The 24,958-nt window shown below is 38.0% G+C and overlaps 1 protein-coding gene across 6 annotated transcripts in view; it reads right to left on the bottom strand.

Annotated features, from left to right (window-relative positions):
• CDK14 (cyclin dependent kinase 14) overlaps nucleotides 1-24,958 on the bottom strand; it is a 344,941-nt gene that overhangs the window by 212,228 nt on the left and 107,755 nt on the right. For all 6 annotated transcript variants that reach the window (XM_054273458.1, XM_054273457.1, XM_054273460.1 and 3 more), the window contains one exon: nucleotides 2,106-2,200. In XM_054273458.1, the coding sequence (XP_054129433.1) occupies nucleotides 2,106-2,200 (95 nt within the window). The remainder of the gene's footprint in view (nucleotides 1-2,105; nucleotides 2,201-24,958) is intronic.

Here is a 24,958-nt window from a genome sequence, read left to right as displayed (position 1 = left end):
ACATTACAGATACAGAGCTCAGTAACGCCAATTACACAGCTAGATTGCATACTCAACCAGCCAAAATTTGTACTTTTAAATGGGCAACTGTAATTTTTGCCTCTGCACATTCACACCATGCACTGAAGGGAAGCTTTATAACCAAAGGAACAAATGAGACCCATGCAATCATGCCTGTATCATGCACACTCACAAGAATTTATTTCAGGTTATGTGGCCATTCTCAAGCATTATCAGATAGCATTCACTGCTTGATCAGACTGTAACTTTACATTACCAAACTATGAAAACAGACTTTTTAAAATAAATTCTGTCATCTCAAGGCACAGGAGCATGTTACAATGTCATTATTATGCAGTCTTTATGCTGTTTGGAGAGACTAAAGTATCCCTCCTTTCTTCCCCAGCAGCACCTTGAGAGACTGCCTACCAGTCTAAACACTAAAATATTACTTGGATCAGTTGCTAGAAACCATTACTAAATGAGATTCTCAAACAGCCTCAATAGCTACCAAACACCATTGGAACCCAAAGGTGCAACCTCCAGCAGGGCTGTTTGCTCACTGAAAAACAGCTTAGTGAATCCAGAAGAATGTGTCACTGCATGAAGCTTAATCTGTGTCTGCACCTGGCTGCAAGCCAGAGTCTTAAACAACTTTTCTTAAACAACCTGTCCAAACAACCTTCCTGGATATAAAATCCAGAAACTTGCATCAGCGAAATAAGCAAAATGTAAAATCCATCAATTTGAAATTAGTGTAATAGGCAAATCCATCTGTTTTAGGGAGAAACGTATTCTATACATCTAATTTCTCAACCAGTTCTGAAGAATACAGCTAAATACAGCTGCTGATAAATGGGATTGCAAAATGTATTCATGTAAAGATATGCAAATAAGCATACATTGACCATTACATAAAATTAAGTATCAAGGCTTTTCCTATGTTAATTCAGTGTGTAAGTCAGGAGGAGGAAAATTACTGAATTTTAGAAAAGGAATTAAATTTTTATTACTGTTCCAATACCTGAGGTAAAAACATACATACTGTATCAAATGCTCAGCAGGCTGCTGCAGCTGAATGCCCTCACCCTCACAGCACATTTATGTAAATACACAAGGTGAGCAGCTTCTCCAGAAAGGATTCTGTGATGCTGTGTGCATTGCCATGGAAAAATTAAGGCCTGCCCCCAAGAAACACACAAAATAATTTCATCTGTCTTAAGCAGAGTTGTATTTAAAGTAATGCTAGTAATCACTGTACTTCATAAACACAGTGTCTTACAGACTAGATATAATACAATAGCTGATATTATACTGAAAATCTAACGGTGTCTAAAGTCATTTGTTCCTTTTACATTACATGTTCTTGGACCCATCTGTGAAAACTGGGAGGTTAATTATGATAGTACATTGCATAATTCCACAGCTAAATGCTGAAGTAGTTCTACATAAATGCCATATGTTTGTCTTAGAAAAAATAAAAAGATTAATTAGGAGGCCAAGGCCAGTACTTTGGAAAGTAATACTCTCAACACAATTACACTGTCTACTATGCAAATTGAAGTTTTAATTAATAGGTTAAGCATTAGTCATGGAAAAACTAAAAAAATCCCAAATTCTAAATTGCATGCATCAGACTTTTTTTATTGATATCACTTATAAAAAGACACTCTGCACAAGCCAATCACACAAAAAAAGGCAATTTAAACTTGATATAAGCTTTTCATCAAGGAGCTACCTGTTAAGCATTTCAGTCCTGTTTTTTCCCTACATTATTCTCACCTATTTAAAGTTACCTGATCACATCAATAAAGAAAAAGCTTGAAAAAACAAACTATAACTAGGAAGCAGAGTATGTTTGAAAAGTCAACTCAATAGTCTAAGGCCCTTCAAGAGCCTAACAGCCACTTCTCCATCTCTGAATCTGGTTAAACCCAGCTTTTAGCCTACTCCAATACAAAGCAAAATCTCATAGCCATCACTCTCCTGAATAAAGTAAAGGGTTATTTTGGCCTGATTCATAGATCACTGATGGTAAAGAGAGCACTTCCATAAAATTTAATACACTCTGGACCATATCTAGAACATACAGTCACTTTACTCACCACATATTCAAACACAAGTGTCAAGGTCTCCTTGGTGTGAATGATGTCATGAAGCAGCACAATGTTTGCATGTTTCAATCCTTTCAAAAGAGAAGCTGAAAAACAAAACATACATGTTATCTTAAAGAGTATCCAGAAATTTTATATTGATTTGCCCTCTTTTTTTAGTGACTTAAATGAGCTTCATAACCTGACAACAAATAGTTGTACTTTAGCATCTTCTATGTTCATGAGTTTCACTCATCCAGTTTTTGAAGATCACACCTTCCCATTCAATGCTGTTTTCTCCTCCTTGCTGGTCAAACTCAGCCTCACTCTGAGGCCAAAACGAGCTGGAGCAAGATATTCTTCCTTTGCACAGCCTCCTCTAAGTGAATCACTCGTGTCAGAGCAACCAGACACCAAGAGCACTCCTACACTCAAAGGTGTTTTTTTTCTCTCAGACAAAAATCAAAGCATAATCTTGCCTATCCAACACAACAAAGTTGCTGTCTAAATTAAGTACAGCATCTATCCTGAGAAAAGAGTTTTAAGCAATAATACTCCCTTCTCTCAAATATAACAGATTTAATGAATCATTTGTATTAGCCCCTGAGAATAAATGCATTGTATTTTCTCACTATATTTTTTAAAGGTACTAGCTCATGTTCTCAGAAGAGACAAAGACTTATCTAGTGAACTTCCAGGTAATCTTCACTAATTTTTTTACAACCTAATACATATTTAACGTTCATTCCATATTGCATATTTAATGTTCCCCAAGATGTGGCATATTTTAGCAATATATGCTGACAAGCCATGTGTTGTTACCAATGTTGTTCTGGTGTCAGTGCCTTGTCATCTCATGCACACATCTGAGCAGGACTATCAGTCACCCTAGCAAGTAAATAATGGATACAAAGACATGCAAATGAGTGGCACATTTCTAAACTGAATAATGTGGAACTTTCTTCTCTCACCCTTCTACTTTTGTCAAAGAAAAAAAATGAAAGGCCAAATGTGTGTCTCAATCCTTTACTGTGCTGAAAGGCAACTCCAGTGCTTCCACAGCACTGCTACCCCTTGCTGGCCTATTCAGGGTTTTCTATCAGGCTGAGGTAACTCCAGGGGTCATCTGGCTTTGAATTAAGACAAGTACATATCATCTCTCATTCTGGTCTTTAGGAGATCAATCTGACAAGTTAATCACTCTAGGAAGCAACACAAAAGCAACATGGCATCTGGCTGCATCAGTGTTCCTCCACAAGCATCCTTAGCATCAAACTCTGGGATTCATCCTTGGCAGAAGGCAGACAGCCAAGAGGAAATACCACAAAGCTGCTTCAAAGTGAGTATCATCACAGACATCATCAAGACAGGACTGCAAACCTGCAAGGAAACTTTTTGTCCAAGAATGAGGCAACCCTACAGACTGGATGAAGAGGTGACAAGAAAAATTTCAGAAGAGTTTGCTTCAGCCTGCACTCCAAAGCTCATGCTATTTAGACAGCCAGCACAGAGAAGTCTTTTCTGTGCTCTGATTTTGTTGCCACTGAGCTGTAAAATAACTATTGTAATTACAAATAAGAATTGAGATCAGTGCATGTCTAGAAACTGTTAATATCCCACAAATTAAATAGAGGCCTTTATCAGAAAAGAAGAGCCGTGAGCAATTTTCAAGGGATGCTCATCTTAGAGCTTGGACAATTTTTTGGAACTAAAGCTCACAGAGATTTGGATATGTTGGGTTTTTTTAAAGACAACGATGAGAAATTGCTGCAGGAAAAAGGTATGGATACACAAAAAAGATAAAGAATAACTGTTCTGAAAAGTACCTTCTAACAGAAACAAGAACTTGTAACGTGGGGAAACCATAAGAAGATTTCACCTGAAGTAACTGAGGTTTTCACCAGCTCTTTCCTCAAACCTTATTGATCAATCACACATTGACAGACACTGTGAAAAAGAACTTCCTCCTAGCAGAGCCTGTGTCAAACTCTAATGGTATTTATAGCCTCTGTCAGCTTTTGCTGTTCAGATCATCACCTGAGGCCTTTAATTCCTCTAGTTGGCCATTACTTTGTCGCTAGAATCTCTATAAGGGTCATTAAAGCTTAAACAGTGCATTGAAAGCAGCTTACCTCAAGGTCTTTGCAAATACTGTCTCTTCCCTTCAGTCCCCTCCCCCACTCTTATTTTTCTTCTCTAATATCCAATTCTCCCCTTTTACAGCCTCTGTAATCAGCATCTGCCATATATTACAAGAATTACAAAATATCACCTGCAGGGTGAAATTTCTGTCTTCTCCATTAATCCAAGTGAAATACAGTAGGTAATATAGTACAGAGAGCAAAATCATCTTAATTGCATGAATTTTACACTGCAGAAATAACCAATTACACTATGAATTTATATTGTGAGAAAACAAATATAACTGGTGAAAGTAAGAGAATTACCCCACATGTTCTTCTATCAGGACTTACCATTAAGAAGATTACCTGTCTTGTGAAAACATTGCTTTTTTTCTTTAAAAAATAAAAGAGGGTGGGAGGGAAATTAAAAAGAAAAAAAAGGGGGGCTGGGCGGAGAGCAAATTAAAGAGAAAAAAAAGTTGCATGAAACAGGTAAGCTGGTTTTTCTTCCAGAGGCTACTTTAAAAACAAAATGAAATATGAACTATAATATGGAGGGTTTTTCCCAGAAAAACAGCTTTTCAGCTGTTTTGACCTCTACACCACCTCTTTTGGGCAAGTTTTTACAGGAAGGGGATAGAACTTTGGATGAACTCCATTAATTCAAAGACAAAACCCAGAGATCCACATCCAAAAGAATAAAAAGGAGTCCCGAGAATCTGTCAGCATCAGCTTGAGACAAGGCTGACTTTGAAGCTGCCAATGCAGCTGCTGCTGGAGCTCAGTGAGCAGTCAGGTACTGCTGTGCCTGGTGCTACTTCTAGAACAAAATAATTCCATCAGAGAAGGCCATCTCCACCCAGTGATTATCACCCATGGATTTCACAGAGCTATTTTCTTCTAAGATGAAAGGACTAAAATGTTGTTGAAAAAGCACTGCAACAACTGTACATTGTTGTTGCAATGCTTTTCCAAAAGTGGAACCAATGTACTAGTACTCACCGTACTCTTAACATGCATTTTTAATGACAAAATTATACAATGCTGCTTCAAAAGTACTGGCATTCTTTTTTTACCCTTGTTATGAAATGTAAGATAAACAGATGGCAGCACTTTTAATTAATTTCTCCAAAGAGTTCTGAGGAGGAACAGCAGCAAGGAATGTTAAAATTCATTTTTAAAACACTTTGGACAAAGTATTATATGGGTTTGAATGGCCAGGTGCTTTCTGTCACCTGTGTTTCCACAGTCCCACACAGCCAATTCTAATAGTAAAACCCAGGAAAGGTGAATTGTTGACATACTTCAACAATTAACAACATCCCAGATTATAATTTCTGTGACTTTTACACAAGCTCATGATCTGAGTTGCTAAATGTACCAACACTCCACACTTTCCATCAAGGGCTAATAACCATATTTGCATACTTTAAGGAAACACATTGCATTTGCTTGAATAACCATCACAGGCTTTGCTTCCAACAAGGGAATGCTCTCATCTATTACGAGCTCCTGGCAAGCTGCCATATCGCTTGTGCTGGTCAAGGAGGTTTTTGCTGTTCCCAGATGAGCTGGATTCAAAAGTACACTCACTCCATGAGCAAGGCAAGCCAGATGGACTGCAGCCAAGTCTTACCCAAGACCTGAGCAGCATCAGTAAATCAGTGCTTTGCTCCCTGCGGGGTTTACAGCATCAGCTCAAGCCTGACACTCCATTTAACAAAGCCTTGTGACTTTTAGATCAGCCTCAGCTTGGGAGTGTTTTGAAAAAGGCTATTCCCATATCTCATAAAGTAATATTTCACAGCTGTTTGATAAATTCAACAAAAGTAACTATTACTATTGACTCCCAGGTCACATGGAAGAACCTTTCACTAGCAAAGATAGTAGTTGTGGACAGGGTAAGTACATTAAGCTGGAACATTAATTATGCTCCTTTGATCATCCATTCAGTCTTTCAATTCCTGAGTATCATTTTATTCTCACTCTGTGAAAAATCACAAATCTCCACTGTGGCTTTAGACAGAAGAATAACCCATGATTTTCAAACTGGCTGATATTTCAGTGACCTGGAAGCTTTTCTCAGCAGTAGAACTCAGCCTCATGCTGCTCATATGCACCATAACATACAACTGCTGATGATGCTATCTCATATTTCCACATTTTCAACATTTTTCTAAAAAACATAACTATAAAAATACCTGCTTTCCTCAGTAGCTGGGGTGTCCTCTGGGATTACCATGCACCAATGCTAACTATTGCTCATGCTGCTACCCACATGCAGTGCTCACCCTTTCTCACTGCCACTCCAAGAGGATTTCTTTCATCAGGAAACTTTTGAAGACTGCACACCATGGAAGCTTGCACTTCTCTAATGCTGTTAAAGCAACTGTGCATCTTTGCTGCCCTGTTGGATTTCTGACATGCCAAAGAACACATATTCTAGTCAGTAACACAAATCTGTGAAAGCAAGTAAGCTGCTGTGCTTCAGAGCCAAACAACTTATCTTTAAAATTCTGCAGCTTGTCACACTCTGCAGACACAACGGTGCTCTCTGTCAGAGTGCCAACTTCCTTGCATACACACTTGGGATCAGCTTCTGAGCTCTCCTGGAAAGGCATCCTTAGTGAGAAAACATTCATGGGGTTTTTTTCTTATAATCATGTTTTCTGAACAAACACACTCAAATATGTCTCACTGCCTGCACAAACTAGAGTTCTGCTTCTTTCCCAGCAACTTATTTTCAATCTATACATCTTTCATAGCAATTTTTAAAATTTGGCCTGAGAGCACAACGTCCCATATACTTCTCATCCACTTCCCACACAGCAGGGTTTTCTGTGTGCAAAACGTTACTTAGAATTCTACCACAGAGACAGGAATTCAGCACTCTGTTGGTTTTGCAGCAATAAATATGCAGTAATTTCCTCCTCAGAAATGCAGTCCCCAAATCTACACTTTGCTGTTTTCCAGATCACCCATCTGAAATGATTTACTATGAGCAAATAGCTTTGCTTCCCTAGAACCCTATCATAGCAAAATTAAACTCAGTGAAAACTGTACATCCTAGGTAAGACCACACTGACCAGAAACTTCCCATCTTCTCACCACAGGACATATTCTGCAGAATTATTATTATTTATAGCACATATGTAATCCCAAGTAATTGATTTTAGAGCTGCATACCTATAAACACATAGAATTGGTCAGCTTCCAATTTGATCTTAGTGGACACAATGCAATAAAGATAGGTAGGCCACTCTTCAGCTTGGAAGACTTTTTAGGAGTAAGTTTCATAACAAAATGCAAAAGAATTTGTGAGCTACAGAAAGAAAAAAAAAGCAGAATAGAAAACTTTAGATGCGTTATTACATGAGCTTAGCTCAATTGCCTACTTTACAGTTAATTTGGCCCTCATAAAAGTCTCTTCTAGATCTAACAAATAGTCTTTATTCTAGTTTTTTATTAAGTCAAAAAATGACAGTCTTCACATGCTTGCAAGTACTTGGTAGTCCTTCAACTGTAGGTTGCTTTGCTGGAGGGACTACATGGACAAAATTAGCTTCATTTACCTCCTCAGCTTCAATTCAGGCTTTCATGAGAGACTTGAAATTTTAAACAAATATTTTTTTTTATTTGTGAAATTTATTCTTGCTGCTCCTTCTTGAAAGTGTAGTGTGCTATTAGAAAAGAAATACAGAAAAAGGGGGCATGTAGCAATGCATAGGCACCGTCAAAGGTTCTTTTTGTCACAGCTGTAGTCCCCTAAGCAAAAGGCAAATCACAAACCTGCTAAAATCTCTTTGCCTATTGAACTGGAATAAAACACTGGAAGGACTGATCAAATAGCTCTGAAAAGCACTACAATATATTATTCTAACAGTTATAGAGAAGACTGCTGCCATATGAAATGAATGTCTCTTTCATTACATTCTAGATATAAATACGTGCATTGTGTATTGTTCCCAGTGCTCTTCCAACGCAAGTGCAGATGGAGGTTAAAAATAATGAGACATCATCCTATTAAAGCCAGACTCTCTTGGAAAGCAATTACAATATGCTACTCCTATCTTGTAGCAGCCAGTCATATTTTGCCTTCCCTATCCATTTCAGTATTCAAAAGAAGAAACTGTGTAAACCAAAAATATGCAGTGTTTACAGAAAACAACTCTATAATGCAGGTAGCCTGTGAAAGCAGGAACATTTCTATTACTTTTTTATGCACACATAGCATGACCAGGAATAAAAACACAATCTATTTATAAAATCATCCCTGGCTGTTTTTAGCCCTGTTACTGTGATGAATTTCAGACACTGTCTTCGCATAAATAGCTATCTACCTTAGGATTACTTTGAAAGTTTTCAACCTAAATAGTTCCTCCCATCTCTCAAAAACAGGCTTTAGTAACAACTTCTGTAACCCACAGAAAAACTTTCCCTTTGGAAAAAATCCCAAACTCCTCAACCCAGTGTTTTGGAATAGAGATTAAAAATCTGGGAAGAGGCCTTTAAAATAGAAATACACACTTTTCCATCTCTGTGAAACCACTCTAAATTTGGTTAAGTTAAAGCTTTGGAAAGCTTTTGTCTCTTTGGGTCAGCCTGACTGTCAGCAGTGTGAAAGGAAGGAGGAATACCAAAAAGGGGAGATGGCAGGAGGGGCTGTGATCCACAGTGGAAGCTAGGACAGCTGGGTAAGGAGAAAAAAAAGCCACAGGACAAATGAACATCCTTCACAGGTGGAAAAATGCAGAAAGTGGAAAGAGCACATAGGCAAGACAGAAAAGGGACAGGATGAAGAGCACAGGGCAAGCAAACACATTTTGGGCCTGCAGACACTAGGACACATTCTCCACTGATGTCCATACAAGAACCCAAAATTCCCACTGCTTTCATCAGGAATCAGTGAAAGTATCTGGCAGTTTTGCTCATTCTCCTGCAATTTCAGCCTAGAGAGAGAAGCACGCTTCAAAGTAGCAGTTAACATTTCAGTTCAAGCAGGATGTGTTCATGAGAGCTAGCAAATATATTGAAACATTGGAGTGAGATGCAACACCAGAAAATAGAAGACAGATTTCCACTTGCTTTTTCAAACACTTGGAACATTACTTACACAAAAATCCAAATGAAAATAAACAATGCTAGGCCAAGTGCTCAAAACAGAGATGGACTACAATTACAGGGGCTGCCATAATGCAAACTCCATTCCTGATGTCACTACCATGAGACAAGCCAGAGTTTCAGTTCACAGCTGCTTCACATCCATCTTGCATTTATCTCACTTTGACAACCTGCAAATTCACAGCCCAACTTCTCCTGCAGTGGCCAACTTTTGTGCTTGTATCCATTAACTGTTCTCAGGTCTTCAATTTTGTGTTACAGATGGAATAAATACAGTGGAAGAATCTTGCACATTCATGAGAGAAGGTGAAAATTCTACGAGGTCTAAGTCAGAAGAAAATCAGCCTGATCTTTACCCTTACCTTACCACTGACTAAGCATAACTAAGTCACTCAAGCTGATAATATTACCATGTTCCTCATTTTCTGAATATTTCCACTTTTGATCTTCATTCACACTTACCAGAACAGCAGAGTGCATCCAATTATTACAGAACCCCAAGCAACACTGTACGCTGATATTACCCAGCATTATGCAAGTATTTGAAAGTCATCTCAAAATCATCATTTAAAAGGACTCTTGGCAAGTGGGGTGCTGACAAGATGAACAAATATTTAAGTAGTCAGAGTAGAATGACGAGTGTTCTAGAAATTTTCAAAACCATCTGTGTTTTAGTAATGCACAGTAGGTGCCTATAGCTAGAGCCACCCATCAAGAACATTAAATTAAATTAATCGATCATCATCTGACACAGGCAGAGATCACACAGCAGGAGAAAACATGGTGCTGTTGTGTAATTAAGAAAAGAACAGTAGAAGAAGAGAGACCAAATTAAGTTTTCACAGGTAAACTTAATTCTGACAACTTCTGAATGATTGACTTTGCAACCATAATAAAGATCCTCTGATGTAAATGGTATATCTGCAATATTAGTATTACATTGTCCAAATGAGGGAGTAAATAACCGAGCATGAGATTCAGAGCACCGAATCTCATGCTCTGCTGAAGTCAATGAGCATTTTGTTACTCACTTTTACCAATGCATCAATATGACAAGAAATCACTTAACCTTATGTACCTGCAATGAATATTTTTTTTGTACACAGAAGACAGAATAGCATCACAGGAAATAATTAAATTGCATTGACACAAAACTCAGTTGCCTACCAGCATGCTTGAGCCACTAGTTACAAATGAGGAATTCTACAGAAAAGCTATTTTAGAAAAAAATTACTTTTGCTCTATTTCTCAGTGGGCCATTTCCTTCAGAAAAAAAAAAAAAAACTGCACAAAAAGCAGACTCATTTGTCAGCACACACTTCAGGCGGCAGGAAAAAAAGGCTTGTGGCACATGTCTTGCTATTTTTCAAAAAGGGATCAAGACAGGAGTCTTTAAAAGATCATGTCAATTTTCTTCTTCTGGGTAGGTGAGGCTCAACATGCCTCTTTGCCCATAAGTGGAAAATAAAGCTGGAATGCTCATAGCATTGCTGCATCTCTTGTGGAGTGGTTTAGATGTTAAAGAAAGGCAGACTCATTACAAAGCTAGAAAACAACTATTTTTACAACTATTTTAGTAAACAAAATCAATCTCAGTGAAAATAAGGCATACTGCTCTGTAACTGAAAAGAGAAAAAACATGGAGAATATATATATAAGAAACAAACAAAAATGTCATAATGAAGCAAGTTAAGTGCAGTTACTGTGTAACTGAGCTAAAAAGCAACTCAAAACAATGAACTATTGGGCTCTGAAGTATCATTAGAAGGAATGATTTATGAATAATATCTAGAACATTTTTAAAACACATTTAAGGACAGGAAATAACCTTAATTCAGACTAGATCTCTTTGATGTCAAATAACACTTGTAATTTATTTTTCCTTTCGATCTAAAAATATGCTAAGCATGCAGACTACAAAATGGCAATATTCCATCAAGTAATTTGTAAACTAATTTCAACCATAAAAGAAGCAATAGTGATGAAGCAAGTTTGCAGACACTATAGCAGCAAAACCCAGTGAAAGTTAAATTCTTTTCCAGACTAAATTAGTTGAAAGATTATATCAGCAATGGACAGCCATGCTCTACCATGGCCAATAAAGCTGCTTGCTCCCAACACTGCTGGACATCTACTAGGCAAGCACACACTCTGAAAATACATTATAAGTGGTTTTTTCCACATGTGAAGGCCCTATTAATTCACAAAGGGCAGATATATGTTTCTCCTTCTGCATTTGCCCTGTGGTCTCTAGGTATTGTCTTGGTTCTCACCCCATCACTGAATTGTCATTTACTCTTGCAGTTCATAGTACCCATCAACAGTGTCAGTTGAATTCAAAGTGCAAGCAATAGAGAGGAAACAAAAATTTGGAGTCCCAGGATTTTTGCTTTACTCACCTCAGAATGTAACTATATCCAAATCAGTATGACTGCAAACTTTGCAAATTTACATTTAAATGACAGAGAGACCTGTTCTTATCATGGCACTCTCTAGAGCAGCATGTGCTTTTTGAAAGGTTGGGGACATTGTTCAACTTGGAAATATGTGTTATACAGAACAAAAAATTTCATTTAAGCAAAAGACATTAAGTCCTGTATGTTTCTTTAAAAAGCAGCTGGCCCTCATAGAGAGCCAGAGAGGTGCCAGAACAGAAAAGATGAGCTGAAGGAATGTCTCGGCTTCAAGGAGATGACAGCCATAGCTGACAGTGACAGGGTGCAAAAGTTAAGTGATGCTTGGAGGAGACCTAGTTGAGGTAAGGTAGTGATTTCTATCCTCCTACTTTTGCTAAAAACATACCCATAATTTTCAAGTACAGATTCAAAATTACCTGTGCAGATGCATGACATGGATCAAACTATGGATCTAAATCATACTGGAAGCCATTCTGAGCAATGACATAATTAAAGCATTCCTAACAAATGTGAGAAAACACATTAAAAGGATCTTCAAGCATAACCCATTAACACCACAGGTGGTAAGAATATTTTTTAAAGAACAACTCAACAGCTTGTCTGTCTACTACATACAGATATAAAACATCCAGCCCCCTTGAAAATATACTCAGTTCTTCCATCCTGTTGTGTCATTCATCAATTATAATTACAGCAATTTACCGTTTGCTTTTCCAGATAAAATTCTTTTTATAGAATCATAGTAATTAACAATGACAGTAGCAAAATTGATAGTCCTGCTTCTTAAAGTACCCATTCCTCTAAAATGACACTACTGCCTTAACAGACTTTAAACAAATGTCCTCATCTTTTCCAATTTATGTCTAACAGTGTTTGTTCCAGTCAAAACAGGTCAGCCCTTTTCCAAGAGAGAACTAGAGAACAAATATGCTCTTTAATGCAGCTGACCTTCCTTTCAAACAGTTCTCTGAATTCATTCATTGAAAGGGGGCCTTCAAAAAGTAAGACTTCAGATCAAGGAAATGCTTTTTCTAGTTTCTGTGAAAATTTGTCCAATTTCTCAAAGTTTACATCTAGTCAATGGAAAAACATACTTAGCAGCTAAAATATCCCAGAGAATCCATCCTCCCTGTCTGAGCCAAGAACTCTGGAGTACAACATCAGTTATAGACAGGACAGTGTCATCAGGAGAAAATTTCTAGCAGTTTCCCCAAAATCTCACTCACAAACCTGATTTTGGCTGAATGCATCTCCAAGTCCTGTGTTCCACTTCTGCTCCCCTCTCTTCAACCCTGCTAATGAACAAATAGTGGGAAATGCTCAGCCTGTCCAATTAGATTCCCCATTCTCCATGCCACACGCTCCCGACTGAGCCCAGACAAAGTCATCAACCCTTCCCTTCTTGCTACTATTGCTTTCTACCCTGGTGCTGCTTTGAACGACCCTGAATTTGCATTCTTTCAAGCTCACTGTGACAGTTGGTGTAATCCTCACACCAACATTTATTCTTAACCTCCATTTCTCCTAGTTCTCCTCCCTACCACTGCCCAGATATGGACAGTGCCAAGCATTCAGTGGGGCAATCTTCTCCAGCCTGCTAGAGCATGTCAGAAAGGGAAACAAGAAGGCTAGAGGGAATGCAGAAGGGAAAAGGGGACAAAAATGCATGGATAATGCATGTAGAGTTTATAATGCTGTCAATATGAGAAAAAAAATCCAAAACCAAAGTTAAACGCAAAGCAGGAGGTTTACATCTCTGCAAAGAAAATTGTTACCTTAAAAGCCAGTTTCACAAAGGGACTTTCATAGGCTCAGGACAAGCTAACAAGCCAAAATCCAAGAGCTTAAATCCTGATTCATCATCCCACATAGTACATGAGCCTAGAGATACAGGCTCATGTACAGATTCTTTAGTTGTCTCTTTAAATCCTTCTTGCTTATTGTTATATGTAAACAAAAAAGTGACTTGCTAAGCAAACACAAGAAGCAAGAAAGTTTTTGTTCCTAAAGAGAAATGGAACTGAAAAAAACTAGGCACCTTAAGCAGAAGGACATAGAAGAAGCAAGACAACATGCCTAAATTGTATTTCTCTATAACTTCCATTTTCAATTAGAAAGACAAAGCAAATAAAATACTAACAGATTGAGTGGCTCAATCAATATAGCAGAAACTCTTCCTGATGAGCTCCTATTTGCTTGCAGAAACCAAGCGAGGAGAAACACCAAACTTCAGCTGTTTGTTTGATTTGACCAAGCACAAACTGGACTAGGCCACTCAGTGTACAATTATGGCGCCAGTATAGGACCTGAACACCACAAAACTACTGGATATAATCTCCTTATCAATGTAGCACTATCACATGGTCAAAGACGAAACGCTATCATCTCACCAACTGATCCCACACAAACTTGCCCAACACAAACAAAACACTCTTCAGTGCAATGCAAGTCCACTGAAGTTTTAAGTTCAGTGTAAGCAACAATTTCACACACATTAAGACCAAGGTTCAGGAATATGGCAAAGCCATGATTGCTTTGAAGTAGTTTCTGAACTTCTGAAAGTCTTTGGAATATTTTTATTTTTTCTCTAAAGAATCCTTCTCCAAGTAACTCTTGAAGATAGCTGATCTGCAACAGTATTTTGAGATACTGCAAAAGGGCAAACACATTTTTAGTTTCTACAACGAAAAAAACATCTTAGTATTCTGGAAAACACAGCCCAAGCGCTGTAGAGTCCTTGGAGCTCTTTACTAGCAAGTTGCTGACTCATCACTTCATGCCAAGGAAATCAAGAATTACTTAACAAAGCCACCAGATTTTTATCGGCCAAGTTTTTCTCCCAAACGAACACATCCTGACCTAAAAAAGGTCACAGGAATTACAGAAGCAAGCCTATTACCCACAGGCACCAGTGAACCTTTTTCCTCCTTCAGCATGGCTAGTTAGTGTGTACATTATATCGGACATTTTGCAACAGTAAACTTTACCTCTAAGGGAAATTGATAAATAAGGAATACTAAATCCCTGTTCCAACACATGCCAGAAAGCTTTGGCTAAAAATCAAGAATTGGTTGCATTGAAAACTCTAAGAGCACATTCCAGTTCAGATACTGATATTAAAATAGTGGCAGCCAAAGTGCTAACATTCACAAGGCTAAACATTCTCCTTAAATTCACAACAAGGTTCAATACTTCGAATAGCACCAGCCTTATGAAAGCAGGACAGAAATATTCCCAAATAAAAAAAAAAAAGGAAATATCAGTCAATGAAACAGGCACAGGAACCTTACTCATTTAGGCTCAGCACCCCAGTGATGACAGATCACAGACTCCGTGAGGTCCATCAAAATGCCTCTCCTCCAGCTGGCTTGGAAGCTTATATATGACAGCCTGATAATATTTGAAACAAACTGACAAGATCTCCGCACAAAAACAACCTGGTCTGAGGCAGGAAAACACATTCCTCTCCCAAAGTTCTCTGGCCACAATGAACTACACCTTAAATATTAAGAACCATTTACCCAAGAAGAAACTACAGTTGCATATCCATGTCTTGAAGGTATCTTTGATTTAACTATGCAATGAGTGCTACACATGATAGGAAACACAGCAGTGTCTTTGTCCTGAAGGAGTGTATGATTATCTGCAGGTATTTTTATGACATTTTGTTGGGCTTTAACAAGTGCTGTTAAAAAAACCTTGTTCTTGTATACAGTTTGGCTTTCATTTCACTTGAGAAGCTTTTATAAACTTGTTTACATAATTTTCAGAGATGTAGATTCATAACTGTCAATGATTTTACAAGGTTAATGGCCTCTGTAATTAAAACAAATTAATGAGAAACTCAACTTGAAATTTATGCACTTCAGTCAACCAGAAAAACAGCAAACTCTGCAAAGAACGTGGGTGCGTGAACCAGACTAAACTCACCTTTTGCTGATTGCTCCAAAGCAATGTACAGAAAAGGAGAGATTTCTATTAATGATGTACTTAGACTCTGGAGTATTTTGAAACCTACAATTCTAGGAACCGAGATAATTGGAATTTCTAGTCTAGTTTCCGGATCTAGATGCATCTGAGACATACTTTTACTCCAGAGGTTAACAAACAACAAACACAGAACCAGAATAAAACTTTGTACTGTATGATACTGAAGGCTCAAAAATGCAGATTGTCTTTTCAGGAGCATACCTATCATGGAAGATAGTTTAAATTTACATTAAACCTCACTACTTTATTTTATTTTTTTATTTGGACCTTTGGCTCTTAATTAGTATATTTTTAAATAAATTAATTGAATCCATATAATGCCTCAAAAATTTTTGTATTGAATAAATGACATACATTAGCAAGAAAAAGCCTAGATCACACCATAGTCTTTCTTAAGGCTAAATAATCTGAAGTTGTAATAACTATAACCAAATTTCTTTGTGGAACCAAAACTTCTGCCATCCAAATTTCACTTAAGAGCTTGATTCAACAGTTACAACACATCAGAAATTCAGTCTAGAAAAAATTAAAAGGATAAAATCTCCTGATATTTAAGGGGGTTTTTTAAGGTTCAAAGGTTTCTTATTGCCTCAGAGAGGTTAGAAGTTGCTTTGTGCTCTTGAACTGTGATCAGGAGTTATTTACGTGTAATTGAAAGAGACATTCTTGTCCACAGCCATAAAAATGGATGAAAAACACAAACACATGGGTTGATGGCAAGAGGGGACTATTATTAATGCAATTCATAAGCCTCTTGGACTGCTGGTAGAAATCTGACAGAAAGGTGGTAAAGTCTTGAACACAGTATCCACAGATATATACTTTTATAGGTTATTTAGTTTGATCTCCTTAGCACAAGAAGCCATTTCCAAGCTCATACATTTTTTACTGAGCATGTCTTTAGAAAGACATCCATTGTCTTGCAACAACCCAGCAGCATACATGCCCCAAACTTCATTCCCATTTGGAAGAGTAGGAAGCCCAACTAATCCTTACACTGATAACTTAAGCAAAGCCTGCTTCATCAGACTTTTAATGGAGACTATACATTGCTCCAAAACATTCTTTGGCTTTTATATAGATTTGTACTAATTTGTGCAAGCAAGACAGAGACAGCAGCATTCAGACACACATCAATGCGATCACTTGAATTTTGTTTGTGAGCCACAGCTACAACCCTTTGCTTCTCCACTGGCATGCAAAATAAAGCATTTTTGATTATGCAAATAGTCCTCTGTTTTGTGAATAGGGCCTCAAGTGATTCAAATGCTAATTCTGTTAGAAACCTTGATGCAAAGCCAGTATTTCAACCATGTCAGCTTTATAACCAAGACTTTCTGAGAAACACGTAATTGCAAATTGAAAAATATCTTTTAGAACCAGAAATACATAAAGGAACCTAGAGAAGTAGGAAAGTTTTTACAGCTTTCTGTCAATGGCCCTGCAACCTGCTGGGTTTTGCTTTGAGTTAGATGCCCCTTCAGGAGCTGGCAGTTTCCTAGCAGAGGCAGTGTAGGCACTGCTGCACTGAGAAAACCAGATATGAAACAACAAAAGCAAATTTTTGTCTTGTCCAGAGAATAGTGTTTTATATAGTTGGGGTTTCCATCCTGTTTTCTTAATAAAACTTTCACACAATCCAGTGAATGCCTGCATGAAAATGTTAATGCCATTATTAAACACATTTTTTTGAGACCTCAGAGCACACAAAAGAGCAAGCATGCATCCTTAATTTCAGAGAAATAGGGGGAAAGGGAAATGAGTGAGAATGTGTACGTGAAATGTGTAAAAAGCTTTTCTTTTTAGTTTGAAAGTTTTGATTTACTTTTCTTCCCTCTATTAGTTGCATTTAATGTACTACAGTACTTTGTCCTCTCAATTCTAGGAGATATGAGGGAAGGGAGAATGTTTCCAGATGGAAATCAGCCTGTGTGCAAAGCTGATGGTACATTCCTATGACCCTCTTGACTTCTTTCATTGCTCTGCTCAGGAAAACCAGCTGATAAATAAGGCTAAGTAAAACCTGTGGATCTAATTACCTGCACATTAAAGTAATTAGCTGTACAACTAAGACAGGCTTCAAAGAACTAACCTGCAGTTTAAATTGCCTACAGAGGAAAAAAAATAAAGGATGTTAGGAAACTTCCGCACGAGGTCCAAAGCAAAAAGTTAAATAACAAACTGTCATTGACAGTGCCAGTTTTGAGCATCTCCTCAAGGTAAAACCCAGAGGATAGAATCCTTATTTGCATTAATCCCCTCCTAACCCCCCAAAGTAACCGTGAAAGAAAACTGTGGTCTATACCACTTCAGCACTGATTAAGCGAACTCTGAAACATGCACCACAAAACACACACAACAAACAAGTTAGATCAGATCAGAACAGGTATAAATCACTGGGTTTAGCACACCTAAAATATCCTTATTTACAAGGCTTCCTCCATTCATTTTAAGTTCACTTTTTTCCTCTTGGCTCCAGCTAAATCTGCTGCCAGCTGAGAAGCTGTGGAAGTTTGTGAGAAGTGGCTCAGACCTCAAAAATTCAGAAATGCACAGTTGCAGATTCTGCAGCTGAACATCCCATAGTGATGACTTTTAGACTCCATTGTCATGGTTTATATTTCAGTAAATGGGTCAGAGGTGGAAGGTCACACATTCTATTACCAGTCCCTGACCCGTCCAGTTCCCTCCATCTCATCAGAAAAATGCGACACATTATCAGCTTCTTTTTTAATATTGCTTACTCGGGGAGAACATTCTGAAGTAAAATAATGTGGTATTCATTTTCATTGCTTTGAAGAAGACAGCAAAGGTCAAATTCTAATATTGAAATGCTCCTCTCTTCATATTGATCATAAAGCCTGGAAGCAGTAACTCCACCCATGCTGGAAGAAGAGACCCCATCATGAAGCCTGTATTCCAGTTCTGTATAATTCCTGAAAGAATCTCCCACCTTTCCCAGCAAAAACTGGAAAACTGAACTGAAATGTTTGCAACACAATCTCCAGGCTATGGAAAAATACAAAAGAGAAAAAAGAGCAGTGCTGTCTCCCAAAGGAATGGTCTCAGCCAGACAACTGTGCCTACAGCATCTGACAGCAGGTAGATCAAAGATAAAAAGGAGCCTGTGTAGAAACAGAAAAGAAGGAATAATTTTGTCTCACATATATAACTTTAAAATAAGATGTATTTGCTACCACGCTTTTCACTGTTTTGATTATAACTGACCTTCTCCTTCCTATGAGAAAGGTATTAGTGCTTCTTAATGACTACAGTGGTTGCTGCCGTATTTCATGCCAGTACAAAGATGTAAGCTGCTGAAAATATTTCTCATCTATTTCAAAGTTTAGAAACAATTCATGCTTAAAATTTTCAGCAAATTACTGTGAACTATACATAGCATTTAACCATACTGGGATTTTTTACTTCCCTGTATACATGACATATTTAAGGAAGAATTGAATCATTACCACAAAAGATGGGAATAAAAAGCAGCAAAACAAAATGCTGCAGTAGTCTCACCCTCTCAGGCTGCCTATCTTCTCAACTAGCAAGTCTCCACTTATGTCATGGCCCCATAATTTGAAAATCAGTTTCATTTTCCCTTTGATATAAGAGTGATTTATCAGATATTAAAACAGAACAGTATCTTCTATCTGTAGAGACTAAAGGTGCTTACTTTTATAAATAAGTTAAAAATTGAAATATTCTAGTGGATTTTTTTCAAAGGAAGTAAAAGTACTCATTGTGCTGTGGACAAAAGCATTGAAAACAAGCACATTGTTGTAGATCCAGCAGAAGCACATGCTCATCTTCATTGCTACATTCATGTCTGAAGAACCAAGACAATGTTTAAATTATTCATACACATCAAGAGAATTAGGATAATTCATTCATGAACTTTCTGTGTTAGAAATACACAAAACTGTTCTGATTATGTTTATGAAAGATGACTGAACTCAGTAGCAAGAAGATGGTGGCATGTCTCAGACATGACTTTTGATGAAGATGGATGACTTTCACAGGAAGCATTTTTACTTTATCCAGAGCTGGGTATATGACCAATTCACATTACACACTCTGGGTTGATCAAAGACAGTATGTGACCCTCCAGAGATGATTTTGCTCTTTGGGGGACAGGGTTAATTGTTTTTCTAAGTCTTAAAAGCATACAGGAACACACATATGCACCCATACACTTCTTTCCATACATGTTGTGGTGTAGCTCCTTCAAGGGGGAGAGCTGTAACACACCTGAAACCAGACAACCTTCTAAGGTCCTTACTTTGTACTTTACCCAAAGTTGAAACCAATTTTGCTGAGATACCACAGTCATCTACTAGGTTTACATGTTAAGAAGACCATGGATAAAACTGAAGCTGACTAAACTGGTTTGAACACTGAGTTGCCACCTTGCTTTGGTATTTTTGAAATCCAGGACACAGCAATGGAAAAACACACACAGAGATCTTGACAAAGACAAATGTCTTTGTGCATATTTGAATTCACCACTTTCATCATAAGGGTAAATGATATTGTTGTCTAGATTATCCCTTTTGCAAAAGGGAGATACAACAAAGGAAAAACAATTCGAAGAACTAGCTAGGTTCAGGAGACATTTCTTTGCCTCAGCATTACAGATATAAAATTTTTATTTCATCAGGTAGCCATGGAAGATACTGGCACTTGGATGGGTGCCTGAGGGTCCCCAAGCAGTTTCAGTTGAGTCAGGCCATTCTTGCCAGCACCTCCACTCACATTAAGAAGCTGGTTTCTGTACTACCAATTCCATCTGCTCCGACTGGGATATGGTCACAAGGTAAAAACTAATGCTACTTGGAGAAGGATTAACTTAGCTCTACTCTTTTGCTGGCAGAATGTGCTGTAAGAGGAGATTAAATTTTCATACAGCATAAAAAGGCGGTCTCTCAACAACTTCAACTCAAACAAGAAAGCCATGAGGGCTGCATAAGGTTCTGTATGACTTATAGATGCATATTATCATTATATATGAAAGATTGACAGCCTTCGTGTATCCTCCAAATTCTGTGACTGGCATGTGCTTTCTACTCTTGTCATACTATCAGGGACAACAAGAGCAGCAGACCAGAATCTACAAGGCAACAGTTCCAACTTGTGCATTACCTAGGGAAGAGAAGAAACAGCTTTTGAGCAGAAGTCTGCTCTAAGCAGAAAGCCTCAGGGGCGCAGATCAAGTCAGAGAGCCCTGAAACTCAGGTCAGAGGAAACTGTAAGCAAAAGCCATACTGAAAAGGGCTCAATAGCACTTGTGAACTAATGGATTTGCAACCTTCCAGCACAGAAACTGGCACAAGATCCCTTATCCAACACTTTCCATGTGAGAAATGAGGATGCACAGACAACTACTTCAGTGGAAGTAGGGCAGAGCCTGAAAGGTCTGCCATTAAGCTAACATAACAAGGATGAAGAAAGAATTCTTGCTGGCAAAATGATCATATTAAAAACAAAAATCTTCAAAGTGTCACCTCATTCTCTTCTTGCTTGAACTGTGCTCAAGAACAAAAGCCAGAAGAAGGTCACAGCCTGAACATCAAAAGTACTCAATAGAGATTCAATTGATACAGTCATGTTCCACCTCAGCAGGCCACAGATAAAATGTTGGAGGGGGAATAGGAGGAGGACAGAGGGGATGGAATATTCTGTGGAACAAATCTAGTTCTATGAAATGGGATAATTTGGAATTTGCATTTGTACTTCTCAGAAAAGTGCGACACTTTTCCTAGATGATGGAAGCTCATTATATATTTTAAAATTCATAACATGATTCTCAAAGGGAAACACTATAATTTATGCTATATTTATGTAATCCCAGCTCTCCTGAAGGTTTTCTAATTGAGAAAACTGCTGATTTGTTAGATGGTTAAAAAATAAAAAAAAAGGGGTGGGGGGGGAAAGGAAAGACTTTCCTTCAGTCTGTGAATAGTCAAGTACAAAAAACCAAACAGGACAGACTTTTTCAATCTACCATTTCTGACCACCCTGTGTGGACAGAAGCTTTCATGTGGCCCACCAAAAAGAAGTAAGTAGCGCAATGTAATTTGGACACACTAAAAAGCAGAATAAAATAACATCATAATTTGCACTGTATATGAGACTAGAAAACTATCAGATCTCCCACATTCATCTTGGATGACAAGGAATTCAGTTCACCTGCTTCAGCCAGCCAATTCAAATGCTTTCAGGGAAAAGCAAATGAGTACTGTCAGTAAAAAAAATTAGCAGCCAGTCAGGGTTGGAGAGAGCAGCAGGAGGCAAAGCAGAGTAAAGATGAAACTCCTGCTGCTTCCGAGCTCCATATCACATTGCCAAAGATCTAACACAATTCTTGTAGACGTACACAACTGCACATGCAGGAGAAAGCATAGATGAAACTTAGCTGAAAATCTGACCTTTCAAAAAAATATTCAGAAAAAACCTCCAGAGATTAAAAGCAATTTGTCTATTACTAATGTTCAGGAAACAGTATACACTTCTCTGCAACATGAAGGGGTATTTAATAAGTAACCTCCAAAAGTCTCAGAAATTTAAAAAGTTTACTTCATTTCATGAAAAAGGTTCCAGGAACATCCCTTTCCAAAAGTAGTTTTTGAACCTCAGCCTGTCTTAATTTGAGAACTCTTTTAACTCAAGGAAATCCACAGTTTGGGTAAGGCTGCAGGATGACCATAAGAGAAAGAGACCAGACAGAGAAATAAAAATTGCTGGAGTTTCTTTACTTTTGAATATTCTTGACCTTAAATATCCAATGACACGGTGTCCCAGAGGTTCTTGGCTTGCATGTTTTATTTTTAACAACTCTGAAAAACAAAGCTGTTACGACTCCAAGCCCAAATGGCTTTGCAGGGACTTTACAGCTAATTGAGCCGTCGCTATTTAGCCTGCAGTAGGCACCAGCTCTGCCAGCTCTGTAGGCCATGACAAAGTTCCCCAAGCTACCCAGTCCTTTCCTTTTTTACTTCACTGCTCCAAAGCTATGTGGCTTTTGGGGAGAGTGAGCTTATCCTCAGGCTCCAACCCATAGACACAAACCCCCTGTAGTAACTCTTGTGACACGCACGCTCAGAACAGCTACATCTCCATAATCTTAAACATAACCTCTTGAAATTTCCTGAGGCTTGTTGAACCAGATACATGTGAGGCTTTTACTCATTTCAATTATGGAAATCCAAATTTCTTGACTGGGCTTTGTAAAGGAAATCTGAAAGTCCTCCAAACTCCTATCACTAAAAAGAAAGCAGTTGTTAAGCTTCCTTATTAGGAAAAAAAACCTCACAACAAAAAACCACCCAAACCAATCCTGAATCAAATGACTAGATTTACTTTATGTAAGTGGATGATTTAACTTCCAATTTTAAAAAATAATAATTCTTTACTGGAAGATGAAGACAGGATTTTCACTGCAATTTTCATGTTTACCTTCTACCAGTAGATCAACCAATGACTCTTCAAAGAACACAGGCAGATATTGTTTCACTGTGACCTTGACTTATGGCACAAAATATTCCAGGCCTACTCTAATACAACAAATAGGAGGCTTATGACCATGAGTCATCCCGCCAGTGCCATGAGGTCATTTGTTGACTTCAGTGGTGTAAAGACCATTGGGCTGCATATCACTGAGCTGGGGAGTGCCTGCAATAACTCAGGTCATAATTCAGGATGAGGTTGCAAGAATTATACCCACTGAGTCAAAATACAGTTTTCTGGAGCTCTTCCTTAAATGGTATGGGTGGAGAATCTGCTGTTTCTCCAGGATAATAGAAAAGCTCAGCTACTTTACATCGCTTGCAGCTCTGTTAACACAAATCATTGTTTTCCATTGTGCACCAGTTAGGAACACTAGGCAATGAATTACACATTCACTCAGGTAAGAGTTTTGTCTTGGCAAACTCCTGATCTTCCCTGTATTCTTTTCATAGCAGTTATTCCATTTTGATTTTCTACAGATAAAAGTTTTGTAAAGATTTATCCCCTCCAGCATGACAATTTCAGAAAGGGAGGCCTCAGAAAACCTCCCATCTTCAAAGAGGCTGTCTGGTATGAACATATATCCTGAGGATAATACATTATATATATTACAATATAGAAAATATAATATATAAAACACAGACTATAGAAATCCTGGAGAATAAATGTGAACTCACAACTCATTTATTTCTTAGAGACTGCTTCAGGTTTTCATTGTTTGTTTCCATTATAATCATAAAATGGCCTGGTCAGAAGAGACCTTAAAGATCATCAAGTTCCAACCCCCTGGCATAGGCAGGGACACCTTCCACTAGACCACGTTGCTCAGAGCCTCAAACTGGCCTTGAACATTTCCAGGGATGGGACAGCCACAATTTCTCTGGGCAACCTGTTCCAGTGCCTCACAATCCTCACAGTAAAGAAATTTTTCTTAATATCCACTCTTTGCCAGTTTAAAGCCATTTCCTTGTGTCCTGTCACCACATGTTCTTGTTAAAAGTCCCTCTCTGTCTTTCTTGTAGGCACCTTCAGGTACTGGAGAGCTGCAATTGGTAACTCCTAAGCCTTATCTTTTCCAGACTGAATAAACCCAATTCTCTCAGCCTTCCTCACAGGAAAGCTGCTCTATCCCTCTAATCATCTTGGCAGCCTCCTCTTGACTCACTGCTACCACACAGTGAGATAAGGACGCAGAGACCCAAAGCTTTGAAGACTTCTGAAGATGTTCTGTGGCCAATAGCCAAGCATCTCTCTTCCACGCTCTATATTGGCACTCAGATGCACTAAACGTTCTCCCCCAACTCACAAAATAAACTTATTCAATATGCATGATAAACGGTTCTTTAAAAATTAAAAAATAATCATTAAACCATTCCTATATTCTTTGTAATTTTATAATGCAATACAGCAGATGCTTCCAGAACACTTATGTTTTATTTCTGCATGCTGCTATCCATACATGGCATTAAGACCACAGCCTTTGACACTGAAGTAGATGGAAAAGTATCATCTGAGAAACTGCCAAATCAAAGATGTAGAAACTGTCTGTCACATGAGCACCTTTAAAAGTGACACAAATTGGTACAAATACATATAAATTACAACTTGTGAATACAGTAATTAATAAAAAGCAAAACAAACTGAAAGTTGCCCAATCGTGGCATTTAAATTATGAATTACAAAAAATAGCTACAAAACTTGATGA

Source organism: Melozone crissalis, unplaced genomic scaffold (assembly GCF_028551555.1).
Source record: "Melozone crissalis strain CALT ecotype California unplaced genomic scaffold, PUWL_Pcris_2 ptg000016l_1, whole genome shotgun sequence".
Lineage (NCBI taxonomy): Eukaryota > Metazoa > Chordata > Aves > Passeriformes > Passerellidae > Melozone > Melozone crissalis.
The sequence above is the reverse complement of the archived record's forward strand: the minus strand, read 5'-3'. Positions and strand labels throughout refer to the sequence as shown.